Consider the following 14215-nt stretch of genomic DNA (forward strand, 5'->3'; position numbering starts at 1 on the left):
AGTTACTACTGAATGATACATTTTCTAGTGAGTTAGAAGTTGCCCTTTAGCGGTCAGAGGCTATAGCGCCAGACAAAAAAACAACTAGAGTGTGGGTTCAAATTTTTCTTTTTTTTTCCAAATTTTTTGTTTGGTGCAGTGTGGTGGCTCTGTGGCTAAGGATCTGACTGGTATCTGGATCATATCAAAATCCCATTGCTGCCAGAAGGAATCCAACTTCATTGGGCCCCTGAGCAAGGCTCATCGTCCATCGTCCAACCCGTTATATCTTAACACAGGGTCACGGGGGTCTGCTGGAGCCAATCCCAGCCAGCACAGGGCACAAGGCAGGAACAAACCCCGGGCAGGGCGTCAGCCCACCGCAGGGCACACACATACACTAGGGAAAATTTAGGATCGCCAATGCACCTAACCTGCATGTCTTTGGACTGTGGGAGGAAACCCATGCAGACACAGAGAGAACATGCAAACTCCACGCAGGGAGGACCCAGGAAGCGAACCCAGGTCTCTTAACTGCGAGGCAGCAGCGCTACCACTGCACCACCGTGCCACCCTTGAGCAAGAACCTTAACCTGAAAGTTATTCCAGGGGTGCCGTACAATGACTGATCCCATGTTCTGACCTCTGAAGGACATTCAAAAATACAATTTCCCCTTAGGGATTAACAAGCTATATCAAATGAAAACAAAAAAACTGCACCCCTGTGTGAGCCAATTAAGTAGTCAGAAGTATAACAATAAATACCTAAGGAATGATTTGAAAGGTTAGCATGATGGTGAAGTGGGAAGTGTTACCTCCTCACAGGTCCTGTGTCACGGGTTTGACGATTGGCCATGTGGAGTACAAATGTTCTTCCTGTATTTTCCCACTTTCCCCAAAGACAGTGATTCACAACCACTAATGCTGGTGGGTCGTGAGTTGCAGTTGTTGGGTATGGAATTGGGTCGCGAGTGGGTTGTAGTGGGTAGCCTAAGTGATCAACATCACAGGGCGATATTCATCCCCGTATTCCTTAAAGATTGTTCCACTCTCCCCAGTTTTACAGATGTGTTCGATTCACCAAGACACCCCGCTTGTGGGACGTGAATAGACTTAAAGAGGAAAAACTGGGTTGCAGCACCATAAAGGTTCAGAAACATTGCCCAAAAACATTCTGGTTAAGTTAACTGTCCATTCAAACTGGTCCCTGTGTGGGGATGTGGTTGATCTTGAAGGTGTTATATTAAACTTTCAGGAAATACTACTATGCAATGGGAGACACACATTAGTCTTTTACTGGCTAATTGAAATGAAGTTTCCCAGCATTCATCCTATAAAAATTCTCCCTTTCTCTTGAGGATCAGTGTCCATTACGCTACGCCACAGATATCTGACCTCTAATTATCTCACACCTAAATCCAAGTTGAAAATGTTCTCTTCAAAATGAACATTCTAGCAGTTACGTGACAATAAACTAGTAAAGCTAAACCTGAGAATATGCTACCACTCTTGGAAGTTTTAGCAGCACAGTCAGCATTACATTTTCTTGACTTTTCTGCTCATTAATGATCATACAAGGCGGCCTGCTCACAAAAAAAAGGAAAGAAATTCTGGGCTTCCGCTTTCTGGGACAAGATGAGAAAATGGAAATCAGACATGGCAAGAAAAAAAAAAGAGATGCCCACACCCATTAAAGAAAATAAGCTTTTTTTAAAGCCGCAACGTTTTGCAGAAGGCTGCTACTTGCGTCATGTGGAGCGCCGGCAGCAAAGTACAGCACGTCTTACAAGTCCTCTAGGAAAAGCAAGCTCATGTAAAAAAGAAAAAAGCAGAAGAGCAAAGCGGCACTTTTAAATGCATAAAATCAGCACAACTGTCCATTTGTACTGTCTTTAAGAGTTGTGTAGGATGTAATATGCAAATCTAAGGTTTTCCCTACTAGACAAAAGATGCAATGCTTTAGTATACAAGTGCGTGTAAAAGTATTCACTCCTATTGTTATAAAATGTTAAATTACAGTGGATTTAAGTTGATTTTTTTGACACTGATCAACAGAAAAAGACTTTAGAGATCCCTGCAAAGTGATCTAAATTAACTGCAAATATAAAACCCAAAAATCATTGATCACACAAGTATTTCCTCCCCTTCAAGTCAGTAATTGTGTGCACAGGTCTCTCTGTCATCTTTGAACATCTTGTCGATTCCATTTTTCCCCATTCGCCTTTTCAAAACTGCACCAGATCTATCAGGATGAATGGAGATTAAGAGTGAACAGCATTTTTCCAATCCAGCCACAAATTCTCAATTTGAGATCTGGACTCTGACTCGGTCACCCCAGGACATTAACATTGACGTTTTGAAGTCATTCTTGTGTAGCACTGGTTTTATGTTTGAGATTGTTGACTTTCTGGAAAACAAATCTTCTGTCAATGTTCAGGTTTCTGGCTGAGTTAACAAGGTTTACCTCCTTATGTATTTTGCTGCATTCATTTTACTCTCTCAAGTCTCCCAGGGCCTACTGCAGAGAGACATCCCCACAGCCTGATGCTGACACCACCATGTTTCATGGTGGGAATGATGTGTTTCTGGTACTATGAAATGTTCAAACATGGTGTTTAGTCTGAAGGTCAAAAAGCATGACTTTGGTCTTATCAGATCATAGAACCTTCTTTTGGCTGACTACAGAGTTTCTCATGTGCCTTCTGGTAAACTCTTGACAAAAAGTCATGTGCATTTTTTAACAGTGGCTTTCCCTTTCCTCCTCTCACATAAACCTGTGACTGGTGAAGCAAGAATTGTTGTCTACACAGTGTCTCCAGTGTGACCAGCTGTAGCTTGTAACTCAGAGTTATCACAGGTCTCTCTTTGTGGCCTTCCTCACTAGTCGCCTTCTTGCACAGTCACTCAGCTTTGGTGGACGGCCTGCTCTAGGCAGATGTATAGCTGTATCAGACTTTTTCTAATAATTTTCTAATAATCTATTGATTATTTTAACTGGACTTCATTGTGTAAGTTAGACCACCACACTGACTCACCACAAGCTAGAGGATGTATTTAAACTACAATCAACTGAAACTCCAGACAGTTGACATCTACTGAGCTAATAATGTGGCTTCTAAAACCAATTGGTGGGACCAGTAAATACTTAAGTGATCAAGTATTTTGTGCATTATATTTGTAATTAATTTAGCTGACTTTGTGGAGATCTCTTTTTACTTAGACATTCAAGAGTCTTTCTCTGTTGATCAGTGTCAAAAAAATAAATTAAATCCATTGTGATTAAATATTATATAACAAAAAATGTGAAAACTTCCAAAGGAGTAAATACGTTTTAAAGGCATTGTACATACAGGACCATTTTTTTAGGTATCTTTAAATGCTTACTTTTTTCATTCACTTTTTCTGTGGAGTCTGCTTTCTTAAATGTATCTGAATACAGACAAATAATAATGATCAGAACAGACAGCAGCACAACAGACTCAGAAAGGAGCAGCTATTTCATTATTACCCACTTATGAGTTTTTTTAGTAAATAGTTGTCTAAATAACCAGAACATTTTAGATAGATAGATAGATAGATAGATAGATAGATAGATAGATAGATAGATAGATAGATAGATAGATAGATAGATAGACCTTAATGAAAAGATAAGAGTCTGTGTGACTCTCTGTGCATCTGTCGACATCACACAAATAAAATGCATTGCATTTGTCATTCCAGTGGATGCCACATCACAAATATTAAAACTGAGGCCTATGATGATTACTTAGATTAAAGGGGAGCACAGTTAGTGTGTGTTTATATATATATCCACCCATCCATCCATTTTCCAACCCACTGAATCCGAATACATGGTCACGGGGGTCTGCTGGAGCCAATCCCAGCCAACACAGGGCACAAGGCAGGAACCAATCCCGGGCAGGGTGCCAACCCACCGCAGGACACACACAAACACACCCACACATCAAGCACACACTAGGGACAATTTAGAATCACCAATCCAACTAACCTGCATGTCTTTGGACTGTGGGAGGAAACCGGAGTGCCCGGAGGAAACCCACGCAGACACGAGGAGAACATGCAAACTCCACGCAGGGAGGACCCGGAAAGCGAACCCGGGTCTCCTAACTGCGAGGCAGCAGCACTACCACTGCACCACTGCACCACCGTGCCGCCCTATATATATAGCTCAGCCCGGACACAGACAGGCGGACATCGTTGGTTCACCCACAACACGTTTATTTACATACTCCATATTTACAAAAGTACAGCACACCCCCTAAACTCCCCCAAAGTCCAGGCCTATCCAAATGCCTCACTCTTCAGGCCGCCTCCTTTCCTCCTCCAAGACCTTGTCGTCCTTCACTCCCGACTCCAGCCCTCGAATGGAGGGAGGCGGCCCCTTTTATCCCTACCCGGACGTGCTCCAGTGGCCTCCCGACTATCTTCCGCCGGCACTTCCCAGTGTGGCGGAAGTACCGGCTGCGCACCTGGAAGCACTCCGGGTGTCCCTGGTCTGCTTCCCTCCAGCACTTCCGGGTGTGGTGGAAGTGCTGAGGGCCAGGGCTCTAAAGGCATTGGGGTGCCCCCTGGCGGTGACCACGGGCCCCTATAGGGTTCCGCTTCCAAGCTCAGTTCCTGTGATCCCCAAAGCCACCAGGGCGCTCTCCCCCACGTGGTCTGGGGGAGGCGTAAGCCCTCCTCCGGTCCCCTGGGGCATCCCGGCTGGGTACTACCCCCAGCCATCTGTGACAATATATATATATATATATATACAGTGTATCCGGAAAGTATTCACAGTGCATCACTTTTTCCACATTTTGTTATATTACAGCCTTATTCCAAAATGGATTAAATTCATTTTTTCCCTCAGAATTCTACACACAACACCCCATAATGACAACGTGAAAAAAGTTTACTTGAGGTTTTTGCAAATTTATTAAAAATTAAAAAATTGAGAAAGCACATGTACATAAGTATTCACAGCCTTTGCCATGAAGCTCAAAATTGAGCTCAGGTCATTCTGTTTCCCCTGATCATCCTTGAGATGTTTCTGCAGCTTAATTGGAGTCCACCTGTGGTAAATTCAGTTGATTGGACATGATTTAGAAAGGCACACACCTGTCTATATAAGGTCCCACAGTTGACAGTTCATGTCAGAGCATAAACCAAGCATGAAGTCAAAGGAATTGTCTGTAGAACTCCGAGACAGGATTGTCTCAAGGTACAAATCTGGGGAAGGTTACAGAAAAATTTCTGCTGCTTTGAAGGCCCCAATGAGCACAGTGGCCTCCATCATCTGTAATTGGAAGAAGTTCATAACCACCAGGACTCTTCCTAGAGCTGGCCGGCCATCTAAACTGAGCGATCGGGGGAGAAGGGCCTTAGTCAGGGAGGTGACCAAGAACCCGATGGTCACTCTGTCAGAGCTCCAGAGGTCCTCTGTGGAGAGAGGAGAACCTTCCAGAAGGACAACCACCTCTGCAGCAATCCACCAATCAGGCCTGTATGGTAGAGTGGCCAGACGGAAGCCACTCCTTAGTAAAAGGCACATGGCAGCCCACCTGGAGTTTGCCAAAAGTCACCTGAAGGACTCTCAGACCATGAGAAAGAAAATTTTCTGGTCTGATGAGACAAAGATTGAACTCTTTGGTGTGAATGCCAGGTGTCACGTTTGGAGGAAACCTGGCACCATCCCTACAGTGAAGCATGGTGGTGGCAGCATCATGCTGTGGGGATGTTTTTCAGAGGCAGGGACTGGGAGACTAGTCAGGATAAAGGGAAAGATGACTGCAGAAATGTACAGAGACATCCTGGATGAAAACCTGCTCCAGAGCGCTCTTGACCTCAGACTGGGGCGACGGTTCATCTTTTAGCAGGACAACGACCCTAAGCACACAGCCAAGATATCAAAGGAGTGGCTTCAGGACAACTCTGTGAATGTCCTTGAGTGGCCCAGCCAGAGCCCAGACTTGAATCCGATTGAACATCTCTGGAGAGATCTTAAAATGGTTGTGCACCGACGCTTCCCATCCAACCTGATGGAGCTTGAGAGGTGCTGCAAAGAGGGATGGGTGAAACTGGCCAAGTATAGGTGTGCCAAGCTTGTGGCATCATATTCAAAAAGACTTGAGGCTGTAATTGCTGCCAAAGGTGCATCGACAAAGTATTGAGCAAAGGCTGTGAATACTTATGTACATGTGATTTCTCAGTTTATTTTATTTTTAATAAATTTGCAAAAACCTCAAGTAAACTTTTTCACTTTGTCATTATGGGGTGTTGTGTGTAGACTTCTGAGGAAAAAAATGAATTTAATCCATTTTGGAATAAGGCTGTAACATAAGAAAATGTGGAAAAAGTGATGCGCTGTGAATACTTTCCGGATACACTGTATATATAAATATATATACAGTGGAACCTCGGTTCACGACCATAATTCGTTCCAAACCGAGTTGGTCGTGAACCGAAGCAATTTCTCCCATAGGACTGTATGTAAATACAATTAATCCGTTCCAGACCGTAGAAACTGTATGTAAATATATACATTTTTTTAGTTTTTAAGCACAAATATAGTTAATTATACCATAGAATGCACAGCGTAATGGTAAACTAAATGTAAAAACATTGAATAACACTGACAAAACCTTTAACAACAGAGAAAACTAACACTGCAATAGTTCGCGCTATAGTGCTAGGAACCGCTCTCGCTAAAAACACTTTTTTTAATGAGTTTTAAGCACAGGGGAAAAAAGGAACATTTGAAAAATCCGTAATTTAATAAACCACCAAGAAAAGTAACATTGCAACAATGCAGGCTACGAACCGATCACCGGAAACAGAACTGAAAACAAAAACAAGCCTTCTCTAACTTGTGCGTCCCTCAATCGCTCTGTGTGTGTGTGCGTGCGTCTCTCTTTTGCGAGCCTGGAGCGCCTGTGTGTCTCTCTCTAGCGCGCTCCTGTGTGTGTGCGAACGCGGCCTCTCTCCCCCCCCCGTGTGTGTGCGTCTCTCTTTTGCGAGCCTGGAGCACCTGTGTGTGTCTCTCTAGCGCGCGCCTCTCTCTCCCCCGCCTGTGTGTGCGTGCGTCTCTCTTTTGCGAGCCTGGAGCGCCTGTGTGTGTTGTCACGCTTGGGTCACAGATTTGCACCGAGACACAGGAGGTTGTAGAAAAAAAGGAACTTTATTCAAAGCACTGCAAACAAACATTTGTCTCTTTTCAACAGTTTAAACGTGCTCCATGACAAGTCAGAGATGACAGCTCCGCCAGGAGCACAGATTGTCTGAGAGAGAAAGAAGGAGAAGCAAGCAACCAATTTAACAAACTGAAAGAAGCCCGTGCAGGCTTTTTAAGAAGGCGGAGCACCGCACGAGAGGCATATTACGCGACAGAGCCGGCAAGAAGGGAAAGGAGGAATGTGAAGGTAGTCTGTCCATGTTTCTTAGGGGTTTTCCCAGGGGCGTCTGTATTCTCTGGAGGTGCGATCTGCTTTGCAGCTCACAGTGTGTCTGTCTAGAGCGCTCCTGTGTGTGTATGCACACGCCTCTCTCGCGCGTGTTCCTGTGTGTGTGTGTACAGCCCTCTGTCTCTTGCGCTGCCTCTCTGTGTGTGTGTGCGTGTGCGCTCGCGCTCTCTCTCTCGCTCGCTGCACAGGAAATGCACAGGGAGAGAATGAACATCAACAAACCGAAAGGGAACCTGGCTTGTTCGTATACCGAGTGTTTGGTCGTGAACCGAGGCAAAAGTTTGGCGAACTTTTTGGTCGTAAACCGAGTTGTACGTGTGCCGAGACGTTCGTGAACCAAGGTTCCACTGTGTATATATATATATATATATATATATACTAATTAATAAAAGGCAAAGCCCTCACTGACTGACTGACTGACTCACTCACTCATCACTAATTGTCCAACTTCCCGTGTAGGTGGAAGGCTAAAATTTGGCAGGCTGATTCCTTACAGCTTACTTACAAAAGTTAGGCAGGTTTCATTTCGAAATTCAACGCGTAATGGTCATAACTGGAACCTCTTTTTTGACAATATACTGTAATGGACGGCAGCTTGATGGCCGTGGGAGGCGGAGTTGAGTGTCACGTCATCACGCCTCCCACGTAATCATGTGAAAAGACTGTGAATGCAGTAGGGAGAAATGAAGTAAGAGCCGCAAACAGCGAAGAACAAAAAATTCATTAAACAATTGAGAAGGGAGCGAGTGAAGCATACAAGCATCTTCATAAGGGAAACAAAGCACCGTGTAAAACGTAAGTTTAAATTAAGTTTATTGAAATGCTCCCGTTAAGGATTGCAATAACATATTCGCGAGATAAAAGAACGCAGTAGGGAGAAATGAAGGAAGAGCCGCAAACAGCGAAGAGCAAAAAATTTATTAAACAATTGAGAAGGGAGCGAGTGAAGCATACAAGCATGTTCATAAGGGAAACAAAGCACGGTGTAAAACGTAAGTTTAAATTAAGTTTATAGAAACGCTCCCGCTGCGGATTGCAATAACATATTCGCGAGATAAAAGTTTAATGAGAAGACACGAGGTATAAACGAACCACACGCCGTGGCGCAACGTTAGGGGCAACAGTTTCAACCATTCTATGATCTGCTTCTCGCAACTGAAAGACGGCACATGGCGGATGTTAGCCGACTTGCTGACCGCAACGTTAGGGGCTTCAACTCTGGCGCTGACGATAGAGATTCGATTCCCGAGAGGGGATGCAGTGAGTGTGTATGCCTGATGAGCCCAGAATTAGGGAGAAACACGTGTCGCATACTCTTTGCATTATTTGAAAGTAAACTATTAAAACCATTCTATGATCAGCTTCTGGGAACAGAAAGAGGGCACGTGGCGGATGTAAGGCGACTTCCTGACCAACCACAAGCGTAACCTGGCAGGTAACCACCCATACAGTCAGATTGTGATTCAGAAAACAAATGCCATGAATGTATTTACCACGATCTACATACTGTCAAATAAACGAAACACACGCCGTAGCGCGACAGCTGTGAAAAGCGAGGTTCACAAAAAAACAGATCCTTAACAAATTGTAATTGGTATATTTTCGATCCGTTTAAAAAGGTTTTCTTTTCTTCTTAAAAAATTAAAAGCAGTACTTCGCCGCAACGAAGCGCGAGAATTTGGCTATATATATCTGCTTCTCGCAATTAAAAGAGGGCACGTGGCGGATTTTAGACGACTTCATGACCAAACATCAGTGTTACCTGCCAGGTAGGGTTACCACTTTTAATACAAAAAAATAAGGGACGCATACTGCAGCGGGTGCCACATCTCAGTGCCAACAGTTTGCAGACTCTACTTAAAAGACCCGCCCTCCTCACTGGACAGTTAAAAAGACCAATCAAACTAACGATGACATCAAGTATTACCCAATCAAAAGTAGGAAAGGAGGCATCTTCATACAATGCGTGTGGGATGATTTGCATGAGACGCTGCTTTAAAAAAAATGATAAAAAAAATACGGGACAAATCCCGTCCCATATTGATTCAAAACGGGACGCGCAATTTCATTCTCAAATGCGGGACGATTCCGTATTTTAAAGTACGGGTGGCAACCCTACAGTGCCAGGTAACCACCCATACAATCAGATTGTGATTCAGACTAGGAATGCAATGAATGTAATTACCCCGATCTACATACAAGGCGAAAGTCTTGCAACATTCAAAGATGATGGTTTGGGATAAGTACACCATACAACATAAAAGAGCTTATGAAGCCTTGAACCGAAAAAAGCAAGATCTCAGAGATCGTAAAAAAAAAAAATAGGAGGTAATGTCGTTTTACTCGCTGTAGATTTTAGTCAAACATTACCAGTTATTCCACGAGGGAGACCAGCAGATGAACTCAACGCGTGTTTAAAATCCATGCTTCTCCCACGCTCGGTTATATGTCGCGTGTTCTCGGGTAGGTGCACCAAAAAATGTATACATTTAAGCATGTAATGGGCAAACAAAAAATGAGGTATACCCGAAGGCTCTGCAGTAGTACTTAATGTAACTTTACTTCTTAAATGTTAATGTTTTACTCTTTAATAATTTATACGCTTCTTATATGTTGTTCAAATTCTTTTATCAAAATACCAGTGACAGCGCAATGCACGATAACGTGGAGTGAATACACCATACGCATCCGCCCACGGCCGCCCTGGTGTGCGCAGATAGGAGTTGATTCTACAATAAAATAAAATAAAGATAAAAAGAGTAATACAATCATCACCCATAAAGTGGATAGTAGACGGGACGTACTATATGTGTACCAGATTTCAAGTCAATAGGTGAAACGGTTTGCGAGCTACAGGTGATTTAAAATCCTGGACAGACAAACAAATAGCCACGGTAGCAAATTACAGAAGAAGATTTTACTGTTTAATAATTTATATTTATATGAAATGAGCTTCTTATATATTACTTCATATTCTCATATGATAATGATGTTAATGTTGTTTATATTGCTTTCTATGTTATTGAAACTGCATGTATGTGTGTATATGTATGTATATATATATATATACTTGCAAAATACCCGCTCTTCGCAGCAAAGAAGTAGTGTGTTAAAGAGGTTATGAAAAAAAAAGGAAACATTTTAAAAATAACGTAACATGATTGTCAATGTAATTGTGTTGTCATTGTTATAAGTGTTGCTGTCTTTTATATATATATATATATATATATATATATATATATAATATACACACACATAAACATATATATACATAAACATATATATACATATACATATATATACATATCTACATATACACATATCTACATATATATATACATATACACATCCACATATATATACATATATATATATATATATATATATATATATATATATATATATATATATATACATATATATATATATATATATATATATATATATATATATATATATATATATATATATATATATATATATACACATCAACATATATATACACACATACATAAACACACACATATACATACACACACACACATATATATACATGTATGTGTGTATATATATGTTGATATGTGTATATATATATATATATATATATATATATATATGTATATATATGTGGATGTGTATATGTATATATATGTAGATAGCGAAGCGCGGGTATTTTGCTAGTATATATATATATATATATATATATATATAGATGTATACTACACACACGCAAAATGGAGGCAGCAGGGGGATCTGGCTAATGCTGAAGCACAGGTATAGGGGGTAATCTGGTGAACTAATGCCTCTTCTCCCATATTTACAGGAGCAGTAACATCCAGTCCTCTACCTCTTCTGTCTTCAGACCACACCCTTTGTTGACCTCATTTCTGCTTTTTTATCAGATGACCCGCCTCTTCCTTTACTTCAGCTATAAAAGCATACCACCTTTGCTGTGCAGTCAGTCCCCTTTGGTGAGTCCGTCTCGGTCGACTACTGTATCATACAGCTCTTTGCCTTACCAAATCCTTAAAATATATGGAGTGGATCCCTAAACCTTTTCTCTTTGTTTTTGTTTTCATTACTATATATATCTACTATATATATATATATATATAATCCTAAGCCTAAAAGTGCAACGGTGACGTTTTTAATGTCACATTTCTGTCACGCTTTAAATCAGGCTTATTTTAAAACCTACATATATATATTTGGCATCATTCTTTTCAGAATTTATCAAACTTTAATGTGATGTTGTTAGATTTTCAGATTCTTACCCCGTTTTTAAATTATAAACTAAAAAATATCAAGAAATCACATCTTGCGAGACGGGACTTTGTGCCAAAATATTTAACCATGCCCGGGGCCGGAAAAAAAACACAAGCAGTAGGACAGCAGCTGTACAGGCTTTTAAATGTTTGAAGAGCCGTGCAAGATGCAGATCACACAGCATGGCAGCAGCAGCAAGCCAGCAGCTGATCGAGCAAAGAAGAGGTAAAAAAATACTGTATTTGTTTCCCATTGTATCACCGTTTAAGAGGGGGTTTCGGAGAAGAGTTCAGCCCCCCCTCTTCACAACACGAGCAGCAGAGATGCAAAGTAGCTGGCGAGCGAAGCGAGCGGGGGGAACCCCCTAGTTTACTGTATACATATATATATATATTTATTTAAAAGGAAAAAATGAATTCTTATCCATCTAACACATGTAAATTTCTCCTTCACTCAGTAAAAAAATACCATAACCAGTTTGTAATTTATAGATGGTTATAAAAAACATATAAACTGTAAAATAACAGCTTGCCTAATTAAGGTAGGAGTCCAATGAAGAGAAGAAATGGGGCCCTCAAGGGGCTCACATGACTGAATGTTGAGGAATAGTGGTGCAGTTAACAAATTAGACAATTACATTTCAGACAACACTGACAAAAAGGTCAATATTTGAAAACCACATAAATATCAGCTTTCTTATCTTAACCCATTATTCAAATATATCTGGCCAACATCAGCTACTTCAGCTAGTTATGCAGTATGGCCTCATAGCGCTCCAAGGGGTTTACCACAGAAGTCATCAATAGATCCAGTATCTGAAACAACTTAATCCAAATAAATGTTTGAGGATATGTATGTATGTGACAGTGGAGCCTATCCTGGGTTCATAAAGCACAAAAAATCTGGGTTAGGGTACCAGTCTACTTCAGACCACACTCAAAAACCAGTTCTTACTCAAACCAGGCCAATTTTTTTTTCCATCAACCCCACCTGCATTAAAGCCCTGTACACAAAATGACTAGGCCAAGATTCAAGCCTAGGACCTGAAGCAATGAGGCTGCGAAGCAAACCGCTGCATGAATGTGTCAGCCTTGCAACAATAAACCAACATAACATTCTCAAACCTGCTTAATCTAATTCAGGTCGGTGTGGACTGAAGACTTTCCTGGTACCACAGGGTACAAGGCACCAGTCCATCAATGGGTTTGATCACACTTACACTCGCATTGAGGCCAATTAAACTAACCTGAACATCTCTGGAAATGTGGGAGGAAAACTGGAATATCTACAGGAAAATCTATAGAGACACAGGGAGAATATACAAGCTCCATACAGATAATGATGGCATGGAAATTGAACTCAGAATGCTAGATCCGTGAAACATAAACCTCTCACAATCAACTATTTAAGGATTTAATGATTGCCCTTCACAAGTATTACAGACTTATTTAAAGCTCTTTGTATAGCTTCTTCTGCTTCTCCTTCTTCTCCTTCTTCTTCTTCTTCTTCTTCTCCTTCTTTTTCTTCTTCTACTTCTTCTTCTTTTGTAGTTTTTCTCATTAGTATATGGGATTGCTATTTTTTCTGCCTAGACTTCTCCAATAGAGGTTTCAGCATTATTTGATCACTATTTATGGGGTCTTTCACAACATTTTTATACTATTTATTGCAAAATGATTTTTTAATAACAAGTTTTATTTATTTAGTGCTATTCACAAATCAGAGCCACCACTTCAGAAAAATAGCAATAACTTCAGCATTTCGGCATATGTTGCAGTTTCCCAATATGTATGTGCCTTTGTGCTTTTAATTAAAAGCAAAATGAAGCTCACTGAGGTCAGAGGCCATTTTAAACATCTCCTGCTCACTGTGCACCTCTTCCCCACCATAACTATCCTCTGTGCCCTGTCTCACTCCCTGGCAGATCTGAAACGCCTGTACTTACCCAGACAGCAGCAGTTGTCCGTGTAGCCTCAGATCAGCTGCACAGTCATCGGAGAGGCAGTTCCTTTCAAACACCGTCTGTAAGAGTTGTAAAGATGTGCAATTAATGAAAAACAAAACTACTGAGTCCACTCAGTAGGAGAGCTGACAGGGAGACAGACAAAGCAGCAAAGTGGAAAAGTCTTAAACATTCAGCCAGTAATGGACCCTACCCTACCACCCTGTAATACAACTCAAGCATTAACCGTTAAAATTGAGAGCGACAGCAAAACAATAAAGGAGCCCATGAGGACCAGCAAGTGAGGGAACATCACAGCATTGACCCCATTAGAAAGAAGAAGAGGTAAGGATTAGGGTTAGGGCCAGGACCAAGGGGCATCCTGTACAACATAAGAGCCAAATGCTCCATTGATTCTCACCGCTGACAACTCCAAAAGGAAAAGATAAAGAAGGAAGACATGCAGACAGAAACAGAAAAGGAAACAGAAGATTTCCAGTGAGAGGAAAGGGCAGTTTTAGCAGTGATTGTCCCAAACTCAAATAGCCTTCGTTGGATAACAGAT

At 41.4% G+C, this 14215-nt stretch overlaps 1 protein-coding gene across 2 annotated transcripts in view; it reads right to left on the bottom strand.

The window, feature by feature from the left end:
• The window catches only part of itga9 (integrin, alpha 9), a 340968-nt gene that overhangs the window by 127382 nt on the left and 199371 nt on the right, over window positions 1-14215 (bottom strand). For both annotated transcript variants that reach the window (XR_003718143.2, XM_028817449.2), the window contains exon 17: window positions 13654-13730. Coding sequence is in view for 1 of the 2 variants with exons in the window: in XM_028817449.2 (XP_028673282.1) it covers window positions 13654-13730 (77 nt within the window). In the remaining variant the exon portion in view is untranslated. The remainder of the gene's footprint in view (window positions 1-13653; window positions 13731-14215) is intronic.

This window comes from Erpetoichthys calabaricus, chromosome 13 (genome assembly GCF_900747795.2).
Source record: "Erpetoichthys calabaricus chromosome 13, fErpCal1.3, whole genome shotgun sequence".
Taxonomy (NCBI): domain Eukaryota; kingdom Metazoa; phylum Chordata; class Cladistia; order Polypteriformes; family Polypteridae; genus Erpetoichthys; species Erpetoichthys calabaricus.